Raw genomic sequence first — 21,742 nt, 5'->3', positions numbered from 1 at the left:
GAAAAGAATGGTATATATTTGCCGCGATTACCCCTCACAAGGCCCTAAAACACCCTAAAAACGAACGCCTAACCGTATAGAAGCAACCTCGGACCATTGTCATAGACCTAAAGTTCTATGATGCTTCTAACTCTGAACCCTAAATCCAAGTACCTATGATCTAGCGGTAGGTGCCGATGTGAAGTGCTTACAGCCTTCCGCACCTCCTGTAGCACAAACTCATTTCCAGGAACGATGCCTGCATTTTGTGCCCCACAATATTGAATTATTCTTTACTTCTTTCTTCCTTTCTCACGAATCAGTATGTATGAACATGACAAATGTGAAATATATTCAACTTCTTGCATTTTGACATGTTAAATGTGGTACCTATCATCCAGGAGGCCATTGTGGGTACAGGACTAAGAGAGCATCACATCCTTCCCACTGATCACCGTTTCATACATCCCAAACTAGTTTACCATGCATCACCGGTCCGAAGGCTACATTCTACGGGATCTTTTACCTGTAGGGTGATGAGCGAGTTGGTAAGGACCTTTCGATCAATCTTGTTTGTGAACTCGCGATCCCATGGCTATCTTCGAGACATTAACCCATATAACCTACACGAATGATTGAATAGCATAGACGCCTCGGTAAATTTAGGCCCTATTTTGTAACCACCGAAAAGCCTTCTCCCCGGAAACTTACAGTAGCACCGGGTACCTGTTTCTGTCTGTACCCGTACCAATTACCATTTCAACAACATTACGAATGAAGATAAGATGAATGAATGCATGTGATAACAGGAATGACAACCGAGATTCCAAGAGTTAATGTCTTCGGCAGTATCCGCGTCAAGACGAAGGTGTATCAGGCAGTTTTATCGAGATTACGAGTGAGGAATAAGGAGACCTGCCGTATTCTTTCTTGGGCTCCCCCCGTTCTTTCCCATATTGATAATAATTTGGTGATTTCACTAATATATTGAAAAGAGGCAAAGAGGGGCCAACCTTATTGGATCATTACCAAATACAAACACCACTTTAAATTCGGACTTCAAGTCTTCCCATTCCGACTTTTTCTTTCGTTGACAGGGAAGTTGGGTACGATACTATTTTCTACCTCGTAGAAACTAGAAGGATGCTACATCATAATTCATAAGTCCGTCTCTTCTATTGAACTTCCTTGAATTTCCCCCTTCTATTTTAGAGAGATTGTCCTTCAAGCACTTTGGAAGTTCCCGGTTCTAGGCAAAACACTATCTCCTTCTTTTTGCCTAGATACGTACTGGCCTTCTCAACTGTTAGCAACAGAGGTACCTATCACTACTGTATGTTGACCGGGATTTTGGAAACCAGCCGTTTCGAGTTCCCTGCTATCACCTCCCGGCATACTCACTTGCGGGTCTTTTCTTGTCAGACCTTAGCTTGCCTGAGTCCTTGACACCCCATACAACAACATCCATGGTCCCATAAATCCATTATCACCCATTATCCCTCCTTCCACGCCTGCATGAGGTAAATACCCTCACGCCTAACACTTCGGTAAGAGAAATTTGGGATTTATTGGGAATTGCGTCTATACCCTTACCTATCCATTTACCCTACCTATCTATATCCATACCCACAGCAAATTTATAGGCCAATCCAATATTATTGTCCATCTAATACCTAATGCTTTATAGATTCTGGTCTGGAAGGGTGTTCATCTTTCTCTGGCATCACTTGCACTAAATTATACTTTTTTACTGTGGCGCGACCCTAGATCAATTCAAGCTTCTATCGAGTGCGGAGTACTCCCACTTAGTATCTGTACATACAACTACCATCTTCAATCGATTCTGATCAAATACTGCATCAAAAGAAATTACACCGTCTGTCAAAAGTTGTCAATCTTCTTTCCTTTTCTATGGGGCAACACTTTCTTCATTTAATACACAATATTAGTATACCCCAACCTTGATCAATTGGTACGTGAGAGAAGTAGGCGCATGTTGTGCTACTCATGATGCCTTCAATTGTAGATGATTAGCTGACCCTGATCGACTTCCGCAGTTTCATTCTTCGATATCCTTGAACTTCCGATACTCCGCCATTCGATTTCAAACCTCCAGCTTCGTGGCCCCTCGAATTAGTCTGAACAAAGTCCAATTTGTGCTTATTCTGGACTTCGAACGTGCCCCCTCATCCGGATGCGGCCAAAGTGATTGAATTTTGGGTTCACGACACTCCGCTTCCTCAATTCTGTTCTCAATATATCGACGATCCTCACTGAAAGAGGCTATTTCCCTTCTCATCAGATACTCGATAAATAGGCGCCTATAACCGCGATACGACATCGTATAGCAAGCCGAATTCGCATTTCAAAATAGGATATGTCCCAAGACCTTGGAACAAGGAGACTACTCCCCCAAAGCTCACAAATGCAGAACTTTTCGTTTGCGCCAACAAACTTTGGCCCAAGAGAGAATCAAAAAAGTGCGCGATCTTGCTTCGTTTGGGCATTTTGGAGTTGACATGGGCTGATATATCTTAGATTATGTCTTTGTTGACGAACACAATCGCCACAAGCGTTTGAAGGGTATGAGATTTCCTCAGTCCATGCGCATTCCTCTACTAATGTAGCATAGTGATGCGAGCTTGTGAAGGATGTCGAAGAAGAAAAATTAAGTGTGATGCTGCAACAACGAACACATGGCCATGCTCCGCTTGCACAAGGCTCAAGCTGGGATGTGTCCCCCCAACAGTAAACTACGATCGCGATTTCCAGCAAAGCAATCAGACTTTTGAAGCAGAAGCACCGCAATACGATAATGGTGGAAATCCCAGCGGTGGGTACCATCAGCAAGTTCCAGTACAACAGCAAATGACAGGCCCCTCCAAGGTGGTGCCTCCAATTTACACACAACAACCTCCATATCCCGATCCGAATAATATGTATCAATCCATTCCATACGGAGGACCCTCGAGTGCACATAGTCAACAGAGTATGCATTATAATAGTCTTCAAACTCCAGTCAGCGCACTCAGCCAACATACGGAATACTCGCCACAGGCGGTATATCCCCCAGCCCCTCTTCAGCAACAAACACATGATTCACCGGAAAATTATACCCATAGTGAATACAGCGGGGAGGATTTGGCCGACTTGCTAGGAGAACTTAAGATGAACCCCGCAGGAACAGGTAAGCGATTTGCTCGTCAATTTAAGTTGTAGTTCTGATGAAGAAACAGCTCCATACTTGAACAACAAGAACAGGACCAGAGCGTTAGTAGAAGAACCAGCTTTTGAAGACATCGATGAATACAAAAACGCTCTACCTCCAATTACATTGAGCGCAGACATGAAGATTAGAATACCTCCCGAGTTGCTTCCAGACGAACAGACCATCCTTCATTATTTTGAGATGTACTTCACCAATGTACATCCATATGTACCTGTCCTTAACAAAACTTTATTTTACCAACAATGGCATACAAATCGAGATGCTATTTCACCTTTAATACTGGAAGCCATTTTTGCAATCGCTGGAAGACTTGATGATGAACCAGCGCAGGGCCATCAGTGGCTCGCCCTTGCTTCTAGTAAGACTTCATCTTGCAGCTAAACGAATCAATCCACTAACTTCATATAGAACACGCCGATGCTTTTATGGATGTTCCGCGATTGAGCACTCTTCAAGCAAACCTTATAATACTGAAAGCCAGAGAATCCGCTCCAAAGCGCGGATATTATTATCGTTCATGGATGACTGTAGTAGCATGCGTTCAAATGGCCAAGGATCTGGGTCTAGATGAGCACTATGAAGATCACAAAGCAGGTCGATCATGCAATTCTGATCTTGCTGACTGCATCACCAAAACCCGAATATGGCAAACCATATTCGTTTGTGAATTGATGATCGGTTCTCCACAAGGCCGGACGGATCTCGCGGTCGACATGGAAACACTTGACTTAAGTGTTCCCAGAACTGGGATCGACAATGGGGAACTCGCTATTACGCGCAATTTCACTTGGTTCACGCGTGTTGTTCGCAATGTTCGGAGAATGAATAATGTTTACGCAAAAGTCAAGAAGAGAAAGGAGTGGGGTATCGATCCAGATTTCGTACAACTCAACCCTTCTTTCGAAACTTGGATGAATGATCTTCCCGAAAACCTACAGATTGATTTTCCAGCCGACGGTTCCCCTCCATGGCTACCGACTCACTTCATCGGCAATCTTCACTCCTACTATTACCTAAGTATCATCATGCTTCATCGCCCACAACTCACTTTCATGGAACCAGGAATGGACGGGTGGAAACACCATATGCTCATATGCTATAATTCTGCAAAACTCTTATGCAGACTTCAAGAAAGTGTCTTGCAGTCATTTGGATTAACTGGTCTATTATGCATGCAACGCGGAATCAACTTCACTATCTATTGTGTTCTGACTTGCACAGTTCTTCACTTGGTATGTACAACAGCCATTTTACTTTTTTTTTTTTTTTTTTTTTCAGAATATGTTGACAATCTTATAGGTTGCGATCACATCCCCGGATCCAGACTTGAACTCAGACGCCCGGGAATATTTTACCAGACATATGAGAATCCTAGAAAAATGTACCAGCTCATGGCCCATGCCAGATATGCAACAACAGATTGAGTCACTCAGGCAGGCATTTTCAGCTGACACTAGGAAACCTTTCGTTCTGAAGCCATCTTTTCCTTATGGGAGCCCAGCCGCACCACCCCATACTAGTCCTGCAAGAGGAAATGTTCAGCAGTATCGTCAAGGAAGCACCTCATTGGAGAGTCAAAATTTGGGACATCAAAATGCCCAACAGCCACAAGTCAGTTACACAAGCCACCCCATATCACCACCCATTTCAGCTGGGGGCGTAGACACGAAAAGTGACTCTCCCGCTGTACAGTCTCTGGTCATGATGGCCACTGGTCAAAGAACCCCAGTTCCAATTACGAGCGGGCTTCAAATGGCAGATAATTCGTCATGGAACCCGTCAAGAATTTTTGAGTAAGTTGATTCCCGACCCGCACCTCAAAAGCACAAGTACTGATCGTATCACCTTAGCCAATGGAACAGCACTTTCGGTACGCCTCCCGCTTCGAGCAGCTCTGCTTCTGAAACGACCCCTCCTCTAAAAACTCCCTCTTCAGGTGCACAAGAACTCCCGACACTCCCAGAAATGCAAATTCTTCCCAACGTGAGCTTACCGCCAGGCTCACAACCTATGCCTCCACAACAATATTCTGGAGCCGCCATCCCCTCATTTGTGAGCCCAAGTATGTGGCAAGAATCAGTCGCGAATGTGTATGAAAGCGGAATCAAACGACATTGGGATTACTCAGATCCAAATGAGATGGTGAATCCGATCGCAAAACGAAGAGGTTGATCGTCTCAATCTGGTAAAAGGTGAAAGGTGAAAGGTTGTAGGTACGGATACGTACGATTAATGAACGGCAATCGAATTCGATGTCAGAAAAGCCAGACCCATATACACCCCATACGCACACTTCATTCTATCCTGGAGATTAATTGTCTATTTTACATTCTGTACGGACGGGTCGATGGATCCGATAGATCTAATTTCGGGTATACATACGTCTTGGCTCGACCGACGCGTCACGATTTCCATTGATATTCAGGGTAAATTTCCGCATCACGTCGGATTGTTCATATTTTGGGTCAAGAAATTATCAAATGAGTACATAAATAAATTTCCATGCACAATTTCGAGGAGCATGGGTGGAAAAGGTCAGGTTCATCAGATAGGGAGTCGTACACTGGATAGGATTGCTGGATTGGCTTGAAAGCAGGATGAAGACGGAGCGATTGGGCGTATCATTGGGTTTGGAATGGCTGGAAAAGTGTTTTTCATTGGCCAAGACAATCGCCGGTTTGCTTGGAGATCTTGGAAACTTGACATTGGTATAATGATGGGATGCAGCAGCATAGAAATGGAAGGAGAAAAATGTGTTAGGCTGGACAAATGATGCATTGATGCTGTATCTAACCGCGAGAAATGCTGTGGCACGTGGTAGGGAATGGAATGACTTGTATGCTTGATATGTTATTACGTTATCATATGTTGGTGGCTGCATTGTATGTATGTATGTGTTTCAATGGTGCATTTGTGCTTCTTAGAAATAAAGACTCGTCATATCCTTGATTATGTGTATATGGGAGAACTGGCAAAGGGTTACGAAGCGGGGTTAGAAACGGCTGGATACACACATGTATCTATGCCGGTCACAAAGGCATATGCGAGTTAGAAAGGAGAAACGTTGCAAAACTGCGAGATAGTATTAAGCGGAACCTAAACCGAAACCGAATCCCAACCCATATCCATACCGAACCAAATGAACTCAATTCAAATCAAAAGCAAAAATCAACACACCTAAACTAATAAAAAATAAACCCAAAATAGCAGAACACTGAAGGTGAAAACCAATCCACAACAGATAATAGTGAGACGTGAAACCTCGATACGCCATCTCTTCACTTCCAAGAAACGACGGGGTTTCAGTTCATGTAACATATATACCGTCTTTCGACCTCCTATGTCTTCCTCTGCGTTCTCAGAAAGATCTTCTTTTGAAGGTCCAAACATGTTATCCATCGAATCTCCAAACGTCCCAACTTCCACCAAGCTGTACAGAAATCCACCTCCCACCGCCAAAATGATCCCGAATATATGAGCGAATCCTGTGAATGATGCATTCGCATCTCTAAAAATCACAATTGAAATCGCAATCGAGATGACCTGTTTGATATTCCCCAACACGGCCATCGTGAGGGCGCCTGCTTTTTTATTCGTGGTGAAACTCGACCAGTTCAGCAGGAATGCTACAAGACCGTTCGTGAGGATGAGAAGGATACCAGAGTGAGAAGTCGAGAGGGGAGAAGAAGTGGAGGATATTTGTTTTACGGGAAATTCGTCGATTTCGCCGTTCATGTAGGACCAGATTGTGGCTTGGATGCCGGCGAGGGGGGCGACGTGGTGGATGATTGTTAGGGCGGGGATGGAGAGGTGGGTTTGTAGGGAGTTAGTTGAGAGGGTTTTGCAGGCGGAGAGGAGGGCGCCGAGGAGACAGAGTATCGTGGTGTCGAGAGTGAGGGTTAGGGAGTCGTGGGAGACGAGGAGGACGCCGAGAGTGAGGGGGAGGAGGGAGAGGATGGTGAGAGGGGAGTAGGTTCTTGTGTGTAAACGGAACAGGGAGGAGATGATGAGGACGAAAATGGGGATGGTGGAGCGGATTACTAGGTGGTCGGGGATAGTCATTATTCCACTATTGGGGGGTCAGTTGGGATTTGAATGGAAGAATGACGACAGAGAGTAAAAATGTGAAGACTTACAGTGAGACATTGCTGACTGCAATATTGATCGTGTATAAGATCGAGAATAAGAGTATGTAATAATTCTTTCTTTGACTTCGATGTTCAAGATTTTGAGAATCGAGTCGTCGAGAAACATACGTGCCCATGGAAGAGCATAGTGCGTGCCAGGCTGTAAGAAGCCATGGGTATGGATACTATGGTTTGTTAGTATGGTGACTTCTTGTGACGAGATTTGAAAGAACGTGCTTGACAGAGAACAATTTTGTTCAAAAGTGTGAGGAGCAAATTCAAAGCTAGGTAGATTATGAGATGGGATTCGGGAGTGTTGAGTGAGCAAGTGTAGCGAATCATGGCGGCCGTGAGGAGTGGACTGGAGATGGAGTTGGGAGAAGTTGAGAGGCCATCTTGCAGCTAAATAATTGAGAGATTACTAGAACTCGAGGGTAGTAGCTATCAAAATTGGCTTCTGGTCGTCACATTCTGTCCGTAACAAGGGTGAGTCGCAATCGAGGCTGATAAGTCTCGAGAGAATAATCGACTGCACCTTCCCAAAGGGATGATATTGAAGGAGGTGATTTCCGGAATAGGTTTGATGGGAGTAAAACAGGCGAAGAAATATGCTTTATAGAATGTCGTAACAATCCATTAGGTAATCGTCAGTGCGATCCCATTGCATCTCCTCGAAGCTATTGATATGCTGCGAGTATTCGTCTGTACACCCTGCTCCATGAATTAGAAAACTTGTATATGACTGTATGAAATGAAAGAAAATATCAAGAACTTACAATCCATCTCCTCGGTAATTCTCTGGTTCTCCGAATCAAAGTAAAATTCAGGAGAAGGAGGCTCGGCGGGAATTGGAGCGGCGGGTCGATGAGGACAGAACTTAATAGGTTCCGAACCCGGCGAGAAAAATGGTGAGGGAGGTTGTTGTTGCGCATAAAAAGGAAGGAAGACAGGAGGAAGAGGCATTGGTGCAGGTACTGTTTGTGCCGGTGCGGGTTGCCAAAACGATGCCGAAGAGAAGAGGTTTGGAGCGACAGGATTTGGCGCTGGTGCTGTTGCCGGTACGGGAGGGGTAGAAGAGAAGGAGAAAGGTGCCGAGCCAAACATTGGCGCTGGAGCTGGGGGTGCGACAGCAGAAGTGACCTGTGGCGGCTGAAGGAAGGTGAACAGAGAGGAAGCCGGGAAAGTTGGCGCTGGTGCTGGTGCCGAAGGTACCTGGGGAAGAAAAGACGGGGGAGTTGATGCGAGCGCAGATGGGGTGGTAGATGGAGTATAGGGAGGAAGATTTCCGTATGGAATTGGAGCCTCCGCTGTTGGTGGAAGGAAGGACGATGGAACGTATGGCGGTGGAAGGTGAGGAGCTGGTGCCGGAGAAGAGGTTGGTTGTTGGTTGAATAAGTTACCTGCCATTGAGAACGGGGTGCCATTATTACGCTTTGGCGGGGCTACCGCTGGAGGAGTGTTTGCGGGAGTGGAGAGAGCTGGAGCTGGAGCTGGGGTGCCGAACGTCGAATGTCCGTTCTTGGTGGTAATGGAACTGGTCTGCCCCTTCTTTTTTGGAGCAACAGCATTGGCTGCCCATGCAGCGTTGGGTGGGAGATCAGGATTCATTGTTAAATCTGAGAACCAGAAAGCTTTGAGAAGTTGTATTATAGCAAGTAAATTGCTGATGAAAGGCAGGAATTGATGTGATAACCTTCTTTGAATTGCTTTCGTATGAAGAGGAAAAGATGAAAAAAAAGGATTGAGAGAAAGACCAAAGTTCCTATTGATATAACTTTGCGGTACAGCTCAGCCATGCCAATTACGCTAGTAAGTAATTGATTCTACTAAAGTGATAGAACTGACACGACTGTAGAATAGAAATGATTCGTTTGGCCATGAATACAATGAGATTAGACTTGAAAGTGAATGATATGTGGAATAGAGATTCACTTTTCTTTTGCAGGCATTGACGTCTATCATATTGTCTCTCGTGAAATGGAACAATAGAATAGACAACATCACTAAAGATCGTATAAACAATAGTGAAAGCAAACTGCTACGCGGGAAAGACGTCTTGCAGACTACTCTCCAAATCTACTGGAGAGGAGACACTAGGTGGTCTTGCTGAGCGAGAGTACTAGCCCGCCGTTTGGACTATACTTATGGCAGCACTTCATATTATCCTTAAATTATGGTATATTCAGCTTTATTCATTGTAGCAAACATGCCAAACAAAGCGAAAGGTTTAGGTAGTGATCGAATTTTAGGTTTTTGCTCCGGTCTGGTTCGGTCTGATTCGAGTGAGATAATTCCACATTGTGCTGTCATTGATGTCTAAAGTCATTAGACACAACACAAGAAAAAATCTGTGAAGAACGAGGATCCAGCAATGGAAAAATTTCATCCAGCTGTATCGAACGAAAGAACGGCACATGGCAGAATAGAACGACCTACCGTTGGGTTCATCGTTCCAAGTTATCTCTGAGGCCAAGGGTGAGCGGAATATCCAGGCTAATTGTTTGAAAAGAAAATGATTGAAGGGAAGACGCCAAGTAGCGACCAAGTATTGCAACGTCTGCCCCTGAGCTAGTGGGAGGGAGAGTTGCGGGATTATTCTACTACCATGAACAAGGCCAGCCTACCGTTTCATCTCAACAGTCGTATAGGTTCTTAGTCTAAGATTTTAATAAAAATTGAAGTGATTGGAGGTATTCCAGGCAATAACTGAAGCTAGAATGTTAGACCTCATTGTATCGCTGCAAAATTGCCATCAGGTTTGTCTGTAAGAGAAAGTTGAAGGTGACCTAATGATAATGGGCACAGGCATTCCGTTGCTGTATTTCACGTATATTTAGATTTCTAATCTAAGATTGGCTGAGGGAATACTATATCAACTCTTTGAATTGAGAGAAAGGGTATTGTCCGCTCAACTGAGGGACAGCAGAGCAGAGCATATGTCCGATCGCGCTTGGGGGGTCGTGAAATCGCCACGTTCATGATAACTGACGTGATCTCCCGTATATATTTGGAGTTTCTCAATATGAAGCTTGCTATGTTCTTCGAGTTGGTTTGCATGCTTCAGTGGTATTGACCTACCTCGAGCACACTGCAGACAAGAGAAGATGAAAGTTGGGAGCATATGATCACGTGACTCGCTTATAAAACACTATGCTTAAATTGGTCATGCAGTTATGTATCATCGAATATCGTTCAAGAATATGGTTATTCCATGGCAGAGAAACCTAGATTCTGTTGCCTGTCTATCATTTTCTCGGTCAGCTAAAAAAAAACATCACAAGACCTAGAGAGATTCTTTAGAGCTAAGAATATAAGTCAATTGCTCGACGACATTTGCACACTCACCATATATACATTGGACCTTCAAATAACTACTAATATCAAGCTCATGATGTAAAGAACATTGTCAATAATAACCAATGATGTTTCTTAATATGAGTGAGTGCCTTTTGTATTAAGAGTTCAAGATTATCCCGTACTAGGTTGTATGTGGTGCATTTGTTTGACCTGAAGTTATCATCAATGTCAGATAAACTGTTCAGTATAAGTAATCATGCTATTTTTATATGTCTACCTCTTGATTGCTTCACTGCAACTCCACAAGTCGTATGAGAGCAATACGATGCGTTCAAGTGACCCTTTCCAGTTGTGTCACTGATCTCTCAAGTGTAATAGGGACTAGTTCCTTTCGATAGTTCGGGAGTAGGCAGTTGCCGAATGATGGCCTAACATCGGTAAGAAAGCTGGCAGCCTACGGTGCCTCCTTGCTAAAGTGATACGTCCTTCTAATTCTCGGAATCACACTGTCAAGGCACCGCTTGAAACATCTGGTTGGGAGTTCGGATCAAGATCTTCAGTAGGCCAATGTGGTCCCGTAGCAAGCTTCAAGAGCGTTATTTTGGCTTAGTCTAAAGTCACAATCAGGATGAAATCACTAAGCCATTGGAGGTAAGTGCGGTCATATCCCACTCTAGTTAGCTTATGCAAAATCTAGCTCTATATTTGTGACTAGAAAGATCCGTTGCTCATCAGATAGCGTCGAATTATAAAGGACTTCCTCGCAAGTTGACTCAACTTTTAAGTAGTACATGTCAGTGTATTCTAGATGCCGGAGCTAGGTGTCAACCCAAAAACACTTGATAACTGGATCTTCCAATCAAAACATTCAGAGCTATGGGAAATAAGTTTGTTGCACACCTGATCTTATCAACTTGCAAGGTACACCCTAAAAAGCACTTAGACAAGCTCAAGTTTTGATGGTGTAGTCCATACATCTTCTTCATGACCATTCTCTATTCATCAATTACTGCCCTCTAGCTCTCTCCGCGCGATATTGTGCTGATCAGCTACCTGAGAATTTCCAGCGCCCTAAAACACTCCAACAGATCATCTTCTATCCACTTCCATGTTTTCAATTGCATGAAGAGATAGAGTTTTGGATGAGTGCCTGCGATTTCGCTTTACTGAAAAATCCTGGAGAAAATGCTTACTTCTCTATGTTTCGTTAATAATGATGTAGTAAATTCACTCAAAATAGATGACAGTTTCCGACTATTCTACCACGCCAAACCTTCATTAGTGGCATAATCATCATGTTCTAACATCACAAACCACCGCTAACAAAAGTCTAACATCAATATACTTCCCAAGTAGTTTCTGTCACCTGCTGACCCTCCAATAGTTCTATACTAAAATAAATCACGCTGATCACTCTTTCCGAAATCCCTATATAAGCCGCATCCCCCACGCCCATTTTCGATTTCCTTTTTCTTCTTCTTTCCTCTTCATCACACATCAGATATACCAAGTCGATTGCTACTTCGAGTCTTTCTCCGGAAACAACCAAGTCCATCGTTACTTTGAGTGATCTCTTGTGCGATACGTCGAAAAGTCCTACCAAGTCAATCGCTACTTTGAGTGTTTCTTCGGAATCTACCAGGTCGATGGATACTTTGAGTGTTCTTTTTTTCTTTGCTAAACCTTTTTGCTACACACTTTTGCTATAAATTTTTGGTCAAGTGATCTTTTTTTGCCACAAATTATGTCCAGGATTTGAAGCGTAAGTCTTTCATTTTCTTGCACTCGTGAATTACGTTTGCTAGAAGATTAAGTTGGTATCCCCCGTCCTTTGCACAATGTCATATTGTGTGTTCTCCTCTTGATGCCAATCTGTCATTTCCTGATTCTATCGTCCGTGTGGAAAATAAATACGCACCTTCCATTCTGGGAGGCGTCGAATATCTCCTGAACAAGACTTTCGGGCCAGAGTGACATTATTCTTGACTCTTTCATATTCACCAAAACGAAGTAACAAATGAAATGCCACGTCTCATGTTCCATCAAAAGCAATCAAAATTTCTCGGTATGCTATTGTGAACAGCTTTGTCATATCTCAAAGTGCTACTCCATTTTCTCATCTGATGGATAGTCGTGGCTGAACCCGAAATATTAAACTTTGATCCGGTGCTATGTTTACTCAAACATGAAATGATGTACTGCTTTTCAAAGTTCAACTACTCTTCTTTCCTCATATATTTTCGCTTCCTATAATCTGGCTAGGACTTCATCGATGCTTTTCATATATAATTACAAACACGACAATGCTCAATACTGATGGTCATTCCCCCTCATCAAAATCCCCTGTCTCGTTTATCGGCTTTTCAAAAGCATATTGTACTGAACGGTCAAAATGTACGGTTACAAGGTACCAGTCTCGATCTGGAATATAGAGTGGCACCCTGAGAGTGTGTCAGAAAGCAGGAGTAAGCACTAGGTAGTTCATAGCCACGATTTTCAATCTATAGAATCTAATCTCTGTCTATTCCAGCGAAAGAAACCTTGCCACGAAAGCGTAGTGTCTTCAATCGGAGATTGAAGTCATACAATGAGAATAGCTTCTATGAAAGAAGGACTCGGCCACCACTGTGAACAAAAAAACAAATACAAAAGAAGAATTGTACAACAGCCTCAGTCGTTTTTTTTCACTAAGATTCCTCGAATAATCAAGGCTTGTGGAAAGAAGAAGAGGATAAATAGCGAAGAAGAACTCTGCAAGGACTTCGCAAAGACAACAACATTCACAAACGAGATCAAGTAGAAAATGAAGTCCTTAATATGATGACTCTGTAGCATCAATCGAGCAAAATTGTGATGCGCAATCATTGCTTTCAATGTGTGTAAATATACGCCAATCACGATAGCATGTCAATGAAACATTTCATAGACATTTTAAAGGCAGCAAAAGACGGAAAAGGATCAGTTTATAAATATAGTATTACCCCTCAAAATCCTGAAAGGGGGGGAGAAGAAGGGGGCAAATTGTGGAAACAAAAGAAAACGCATTGACTCCAGAATTCTACACGACAATGATGTCATAACATTGCAATAACGTGGTTTATCAGCATATGCACCATATCAGCATATGCACCACTTTTACCTTAATTATTATCTTTCCACTTCAACACACGATTTATTAATAATTCATTATACAATCGAATAATAAAAAAGCACAAATACTTTTAGCTATTAAAGCTATTCAAAAAAACAAAAAACTAAGTATTCAGAAAACTACTAAGCTATATAATATATCACATACAATATTTATCCACAAAATGAATAATTTAACCCCTTATATAGAATTCCGATTAAAAAGTTATAATTTGATTATTTTGAAAAAAAAGGTTATTATTTAATATATATTTGATATAAATAATAAAGGATTTAGTTTTAAAATAAATAATATAAAAGATATGGTGAATAATATTCTAAAATCGAAGAATAATAAGAAAATTGAAAAGCTTTAGGCTTATCGATTTATAAAACATCATACAAGATTAAAAATACATTTTAATTATATTTATAATTTCCAAAGAACTCTTTGCAAAGATTTAGAATTTATTAGAAAATGGTTTTGATTGATAATAAATATACAAGTTAAATATAACATTCTCGATTACAATTTCTATAACTTTAATAAAACCAACTTTATAATAAAATAAATATTATTGTATATAATAATTACTAAAACTAATTAATATAGTAGAAGTAAAACTATATAACCTAACAATCGAGAATAAACTACAGCGATTATTTATATAAATAAAGAAAATCATAATATACCTCTATTTTTATTAATTAAAGATGAATATGTCACGGAATTCACGGTCCTGTGCAACAACACGTGATTCAACAAGGCACTCCTTAGAATTGCCTACTCCATGATCACCATATCAACTCTTATCCCATTTCATTTGTGAACCCTAATACCTAATTAGGCGATTCCATCGCCTAATCAAGGTATATAAGGTAGGTATGATCCTTATGATCATACCTCAAGTCAATCTAGTTTATTATCACTATACATACCTATTATATGATCAGAGTGACCAATCGACATAGCTATCCCTCCGTGATAGAATATTACCTCTCAAATTAATATATTAAAAATAATTTATTATATAATTGAATTATAAAACCTACTCCCAATAAATAAATAAATAATAAAACTGATTTTAAATAAATTAAGTATTTTGATAAACATACTATAAATAAAAAAATAAATAAATATTATATACTAATACTTAATAAATATAAAAATCATTAATTTATAATTTTTCAGGAATACTACAAAAAAAAACAATATTATACTACTTAGTTTATTGTTTTATTCTTTATATTTAATTTAACCATTTAATATCGATTATTTTAATTCTTTAAAATATTCATATAATCAACAGATTGAGAATTTTATCAAAATACATATCACCCATATTATCAAAATCAAATTCTTTTAAATTTTCAAAATTACATATACTAAAGCAATATTTATATCAAATAAGAAAACTAAATTCCATAAAATTAAGCTCATCCCATTTGATCCAAAAACTATACTTTCAAAACTGAATATTCGAATAAAGATTTTATTAAATAGATTAATTTTAATTAATTTTAGAATATAATAATCTCAAACACCTCATAATCCTACCAAAACTCTTTCTTAATCTATTTTAATTAAAAATTGTATTACACAACATCTAAATAATTCTTCTACACCTATATTTGAAACAATTATAACTTTAATTAAAAATACAAAACTCCTAGTTTACATAAATACACTTTTAATTATTAAAATTTATAATTTTTATAAAGCAAATAAAGTATTTAATAAATATTATAAAATTCAAAAAACTTTTATACAAAAAAAAAAAGTTCTTTTAATAAAAAATAAATATAATATATTAAAATAAAAGAATATAAATAATCAAATATAACACAATAAATACATAAATAATAATTCTTTAATAAAAAAGCAATTTGTTATATAATAATATAATAAATATAATAGTATTTTATATAATACACAAACTTATTAATTAGATTTAGTATTAACGTGGTTTATCATCGGGTCGCCAATATCACCGGGTCGCCACTTTTTTCACCATTCAACCACTTCAATTTCGTATTATTCAACAACTACTTAATCAATTGATTGAAACTTTTAAGGATCTAATAATCTAGGGTTTATTATACTATTTTGACAAGTTTTTGAATTGTGATCAATTCTTTCATATATATTACAGCATTGATTAGAAAATGCTTCCTTATTAGAATTCCCTTTCTTTTGATACTTGTTATATTGAATCTGAATATTAACCTTTTATTGAGATAATATATTAAAAGCCTTTTATCCAGTAAGCACTTCTTTTTAATATAATTGAATTTTTTTTGTATATCGATATTTGCTTAATACTTCATTTGCTTTTCGAAGTATACGGTTTTCTGCATTCAGAAGTGTATTCTTATAAGCTAATCTTTTTATACCTTTAGCTAAAGTTAATACAGTTTCGAATATAGATATAGAAGAGCTTGATTGATGCTGATCTATTCGAGATTTTATTAAAATTGATTAAAAAAAAGCTTCAATTGAATTGTGAGGGGTTTAAGAGATTTAAGGATCTAGATCGAAAGGGGGGGAAGTAAATATATAAATTCGAATATCTAATTTAAAGAATATAACTTCAGAATTAAATAATATTAATCCAATTTTCTGAAACCCAGCTTTTATATTCTGAAATATAATTGATTATTGATATATAGCTTTGAAAGCTATAAAGAATTCAATCTTAGAGATATGGTTAATATATACTTTAATAAATTCATTAATTTGATTACTATACAAATATTTCAGGATATTAAAATATCCAATATCGAATGATTAAATTAAATAATTAAAATGCGTTGATAGCTTTATATATATTATATTATTTGCTTTACAATATAATTGAAAAGGTATTGATTTATAACTTTTGTATCTATCTAGTATTAATATTCGATATTTGCTCTTTCTTTGATAAATAGTATATTTATCGAAATACTTTAATTATTCTAATCCTATCTCATTATTTGTCCATTCATTGGAAATAGGTTTGATAGTCCAATCTGTAGGAAAATCGGTTTCAATGTACTAATTCGAAAGATGAATTTATTCTTAAATTATCAGAAATAGAGGTATAGTTTCACCCTCTTTATTGTTATATATAATTGCTGTAGCCTATTCTCGATTGCCTAATTGTATTACCTTATTTCTGCTATTTCGTTTAATATTAGTTATAATTATACAAGTAATTATAATTCTTATTATAAAGTCTGTTTCATTGAAATTATAGAAATTATAGTTTTGAATATTATATTTCGCTTATATATTCAATATCACTTGAAATCATTTTTTAATAAGTTTAGAATCTTTGTAAAAAGCTTTTTGAAAGTTATAAATATAATTAAAACATATCTTTAATTTTATATAATATTTTACAAATTAATAAGCCCAAAGCTTTTTAATCTTTTTTGTTTTTTGTAATTCAAGAATATAATTCATTATATCTTTTATACTACTCAATTTAGATATAAACCCTTTATTATTTATATCAATTATATATTGAAAAAGTATTTTCTCTTTTAATTCAATCATTTTATACTCATTTGCTCGAGTTTCCATTTGATTGTTTTGATTGTTGATTTTATTGTATAATGTAAATCGAAGTATTGAATAGACTTTCGCAGCTTTTGTAATTATCAAATTTTTAGACTTTCAAATAGCTTCAATAGCTAAGATGATTCGGGCTTCTTTTGATTGTGTTTCCATAATTATTCATTGAGATATTGTGAATTGAAATTGAAGTGGTTGAATAATGAAAAAAGTGGCGACCCGGTGATATTGGCGACCCGATGATAAACCACGTTAATTGATTTTTAAATTATATATAATTTGATTTTATTTTATAGTATTGTTATTATTTTATATTAATATAATATGGGTAATTGAGGTAAAAGTGGTGTATATGCTGATATGGTGCACATGCTGATAAACCACGTTACACAAACTGAATGAATTTGGACTTATAAGTGCAGTTTTGGAAAAGAATCGTTATAAAGGGCTAATCAAATTTACTTCAATTCGCTCGCTATTTTGCGTATTAATCAAATGAATAGTACATCAGATACTTTCATCCACTCCCAAGCCGTCGCTTCCTCACCCCCTAGCCTTGCCTTTTTATAGTAGTACAAGGTAATGCGCTTATAAAAATCCAACTCCATTAGTAGAGTATGGGACTCTATGGTTCCACTCACCTAAACGCCTTATCATAACATCCATGTGTATCTTGATACCCACCATGAACGCCTCAAAACAAAACTCAGTGTCCACCAAGTACAGTACCATCAGCTGACTGGGCTGCGTGGTAATCCAATAGGTCTTTGCTTTTTCCTTTGCATTCTTCTCAATTTGAGTTGCATACTTCCAGCGTCGAATTCCTTCTTTTTAGGATCCCAAGCTGCGATGACATCAAAGACCAGGAAAGCCCTATCAGATTCCAGTTCGACAAATCCAGATACTGTAATAGAACCCCTTGGATGAAGGTTTTGAGATGGCCGCAACTTCCTGTTGGCCTCGACGTATTTTAATTTGGCTGCCATGATGGGTTTTGCAAACCCTGCGTGAATGTCTCTGATACTGTTTACAAGTGCAGGGAAAATCTCCTCTATTACGGTTGATTTTCCGGGTCCTGTAATGTCCCGAATTTCTTTACTCTTGTCATCCAGATGCTGTGGCGATGGCTCATCCTTCGCATCTAGTGGCCCTTGAACACCCCCTGGTACCTTTTGCTGTCCTTTCAACTCCTTCATCATTCTTTGTGACCGAGCTAACATCTGTTCCAGCGATTGTTGAGCAGGACTCGTTTGAACTTCCACGCCAAATATCCCTGCTATGCTTCTTAATTCTTCTGCAGCCAGGACCTTGATAAAACTCCATGAGGATTGAAAAAGGGCAGTTGGCCATAAAACATTTCGGATTTTGTATACTATTCGGGCATCGACGGGCTGTGTGACCCAAGATATTGCATCATCAGAAATTTCAATCCTGATATACATTAGTCTCAATCCATCTAGTTTAGCGGCGAGCGACCTACCCTGATCTTTCGAATGACGGTGGAGGAATTGAAGGAAAGTCGATATCGAGCCAAATCCTTCTGCTTTTTAGATTCTTCCCAGCAATTTGTACAACGATCGGACTTTTACAAGCGAAATCCCGCATTATTTCCGTCAAGTCAACTAGAGAACGTCAGCAACCATAACCAGTAATTTGAATGAGTTGGGCAGTAGACGAACCCCTAAGTTGATTCATAAGCTTTGTATCCTGGCTAATCTTGATGAACTCTTGAAACTCTGGATCAGTTCCTTTGTAAGGAACAGTAGGCAGCTGTTTCGTGGTACCAGGGAATGGTATGAATAATGGTGGTTCGGCCTCTTGCCATTCTTCGTCCGGTATGTGTTTCGATGCCTCCTCAGCAGCCTTGTCTAAGGGACCGAGAACTAGTCTGGTGTAAACTTCAAAGCAGACATATACCACTATAAAGCTAATGGCGACGTTTCTACATAGCATCAGCACATATCCTTCCTGCAGACAGACTCCGAGCATGTATACCTCATTCTAATGGGTGGTTTCCTGAAGCGAACCACCTGTGGATTCGATGCCGTTCCTGCGTATCTCGGAGCATTGCTGCGCATAAATAATGGATTGGCTGCAAAACGGCTAGGTCCTGATCTCGCCCGTACATTCGTTGCCCACGCACTCGTCAGCCGGGGTTTAATCAATCGAAACATCCTGAGGGTAGAAGTCAAGGCCCGCCTTCGAGTTGGCGAGCCCTTGATGGCGAAAATCTGTGGCGAAATAAATAGATTCTTGGGGACCACGAACGCGATGGCGATGCAAAATCCAATAGACTTTATGGGGGGAATCGCTGATAATCAAATAACAGTCGTTGGGGTATGTGTGAAAGTTGAAGATATTCGGTAGCAGAACACAAGAGCGCAAGATGGATGAGGTAGATATTCTAAAAATACTGAGTCGGCATTGTATCCATTTAACTCCGAATAAAGCAAATAAATACCTACACACAAGGAAGGCCTTTGATGACATAATTCTCAAATTTGGATCAATAATACGGTAATATCGAACAATAAATAGCTTCAATGGGTAAATATTTAATATAATTACAATCAAGTATAATACTATGCATTTCAAGAGTTCCTAAAATATACCTAAGAGACTTCCAACCCATCTTCAATTTGTGATCTGGAACTTTTTTGGACATCATGAATGCATATTCTATAATATCAGCCTAATTCGAAAGTGGTTAGCGTCTAACTTGTGCTTAGCTTGGTACAAACACCTTGAGGTTATCAGCGTCAACGCTTCCCAGAAGATCACTTTAGCATGAGCCTCTCAAATCAAATCAACAAAACTCATCAACAAATATGAAGCTCTCCTCCAGCTTCCTTTTGCCGTTACTGGCCAGTACAGTTTGTGCTGCATCGGATTCCGCTCTTGCCTATATCCTCGAAGGCCAACAAAAGCCAAACAACCTCATATCACCTCCAGCTCTTTCTCCAAGTGAAGCACGACTCGTCCTCGCACAACGATTGGGCGTATCACAGTTTCATGATGTCGGATCGGTTGGCAGTGAGACCATCAAACACATCAATAAGTTTGGAGGTCAACTGAAGTCATTATTCAACGATGCGCCAAAAGACAGGGCGGCTGAGTTGGTTATCATCGTTGAAGGTGTATCCGAAGAGACGGCTGGCTCACTTCTAAACTCGTTATCTTCTATCAAACCAGCGTTCACAATCTCAAATCCACCTACAGCTAGGACGACAGAAAAGTTGGCAGATGATTTGGAATTGCAAGTCGGAAAGGCGAAGGATTGTACCCTCGACGATGCTATCAATCCATTCGCAGATCAATGTTGGAATGGAAAATCAAAAATTATGCACCTTGACTTGAGCAGAAAATCCGAGGTATGGGAATCGTTCTATTCGTGATGTTAATGGCTAATGTTTGCGGCAGCACAAGGAGTTTATCAACACATCTTACGAACGATTGACCAAATTCGCCTCAAAAGCAGAAATGAACGTTATCGTTATTCTCATGCCCGAATCCCGCAGAGGTGGCGGCTCTTACGGTTCTTATACAAGACCCTCGCAAAAGAAGCTCTCTAGCAGACAACAGTTCGAAGAACCAATGGCTGAGTTTGTCGACCATCAAGTACAAGAAGCCCCAAGTTCCAATTCTTCCCGCAACAACAATACCGTCATCAAGACAACTCTTCCCGTTTGCCACGCTTCCTTGGACTCTTGTATCTTTTCTACCAATAACTGCTCATCAATGGGTGCTTGCTACAAGAAATACACGTCCCAATCTGGTGATTGTTTCGCCTGTAGATGTGGCCGCGATTCAGGACGTGGAGGATCCGCTTGTCAAAAACGAGATATCAGTGGACCATTCTGGTTAATTTTCATTTCCAGTCTCGTTCTCGTTGGACTTGTTTCCTGGGGAATTGGTATGCTATATAGCATTGGTGATGAGAAATTGCCCGGTGTTATTGGTGCTGGTGTTTCTTCCGGCAAGACGAGATAAATATTTGTATGAAATCTAGAAAATATGTATGCTTAGGATCGAAGATTGAGAAATTCGGAGGGCTTTCATTTTATCAGGGTTGGCGTTTCATATGAAGAGGGAGATCGAGAGACTTGTAATTGTTTGTCTGGTCTGGCTGTATAGCGGTCGGGGTATAGACACGTCGCGTCACTTATTTATAACAATGAAATTTTATCAGTTCCTATTATCCTCTCAAAAATCACACAAATGACTAGTGTATCGTGGTTTTTGTCTTGTTCATATGCTTATGAAGATGCATTCGGTCACATAGTTTCAACCAAGTGGTGGCTTAGTATAAATGAAACTGTTCAGATTCTTTGAGTGACATTTTTTATAATTCTTGCCATCTTTCACTATCATCACCAATTATTTACATATGCATTGTGGGGATTCAATCTTCGATTATGTTTC

General features: G+C 39.4%; 5 protein-coding genes across 5 annotated transcripts; 2 read left to right on the top strand and 3 right to left on the bottom strand.

The window, feature by feature from the left end:
* Nucleotides 1-1,042: 1,042 nt before the first annotated feature.
* EAE97_005904 (uncharacterized protein) lies at nt 1,043-6,306 on the top strand. The gene is made up of 9 exons (XM_038876417.1): nt 1,043-1,526; nt 1,667-1,951; nt 2,037-2,459; nt 2,518-2,562; nt 2,612-3,166; nt 3,216-3,566; nt 3,617-4,440; nt 4,508-5,001; nt 5,059-6,306. The coding sequence occupies exons 3-9, from the start codon at nt 2,357-2,359 to the stop codon at nt 5,378-5,380; spliced, it is 2,694 nt and encodes an 897-aa protein (XP_038732893.1). The 5' UTR covers nt 1,043-1,526; nt 1,667-1,951; nt 2,037-2,356; the 3' UTR covers nt 5,381-6,306.
* A 79-nt stretch (nt 6,307-6,385) lies between these two features.
* On the bottom strand, nt 6,386-7,677 carry EAE97_005903 (uncharacterized protein; the record flags this gene model as incomplete). The annotated part of the gene is made up of 3 exons (XM_038876416.1): nt 6,386-7,277; nt 7,345-7,520; nt 7,573-7,677. 3 exons carry the CDS (start codon nt 7,675-7,677, stop codon nt 6,386-6,388), a joined length of 1,173 nt encoding a protein of 390 aa, XP_038732892.1.
* A 271-nt stretch (nt 7,678-7,948) lies between these two features.
* On the bottom strand, nt 7,949-8,943 carry EAE97_005902 (uncharacterized protein; the record flags this gene model as incomplete). Its single annotated transcript, XM_038876415.1, has 2 exons — nt 7,949-8,046; nt 8,112-8,943. The coding sequence occupies 2 exons, from the start codon at nt 8,941-8,943 to the stop codon at nt 7,949-7,951; spliced, it is 930 nt and encodes a 309-aa protein (XP_038732891.1).
* A 9,108-nt stretch (nt 8,944-18,051) lies between these two features.
* EAE97_005901 (uncharacterized protein) lies at nt 18,052-19,494 on the bottom strand (the record flags this gene model as incomplete). The annotated part of the gene is made up of 4 exons (XM_038876414.1): nt 18,052-18,751; nt 18,801-18,942; nt 19,000-19,262; nt 19,316-19,494. The coding sequence occupies 4 exons, from the start codon at nt 19,492-19,494 to the stop codon at nt 18,052-18,054; spliced, it is 1,284 nt and encodes a 427-aa protein (XP_038732890.1).
* A 654-nt stretch (nt 19,495-20,148) lies between these two features.
* Nucleotides 20,149-21,310, top strand: EAE97_005900 (uncharacterized protein; the record flags this gene model as incomplete). The annotated part of the gene is made up of 2 exons (XM_038876413.1): nt 20,149-20,691; nt 20,741-21,310. The coding sequence occupies 2 exons, from the start codon at nt 20,149-20,151 to the stop codon at nt 21,308-21,310; spliced, it is 1,113 nt and encodes a 370-aa protein (XP_038732889.1).
* Nucleotides 21,311-21,742: the final 432 nt, after the last annotated feature.

The sequence above is a fragment of the Botrytis byssoidea genome (genome assembly GCF_014898295.1).
Source record: "Botrytis byssoidea strain MUCL 94 chromosome Unknown BBYS_010, whole genome shotgun sequence".
Taxonomy (NCBI): domain Eukaryota; kingdom Fungi; phylum Ascomycota; class Leotiomycetes; order Helotiales; family Sclerotiniaceae; genus Botrytis; species Botrytis byssoidea.
This window is presented reverse-complemented; position numbering and strand designations above follow the sequence as displayed.

Coding starts and splice junctions, on each gene's coding strand:
- EAE97_005904 (XM_038876417.1), top strand. CDS start 2,357: ATGTCCCAAGACCTTGGAACAAGGAGACTACTCCCCCAAAGCTCACAA. Junction 3,167..3,215: donor GATGAACCCCGCAGGAACAG/GTAAGCGATTTG, acceptor ATGAAGAAACAG/CTCCATACTTGAACAACAAG. Junction 4,441..4,507: donor CTTGCACAGTTCTTCACTTG/GTATGTACAACA, acceptor ACAATCTTATAG/GTTGCGATCACATCCCCGGA.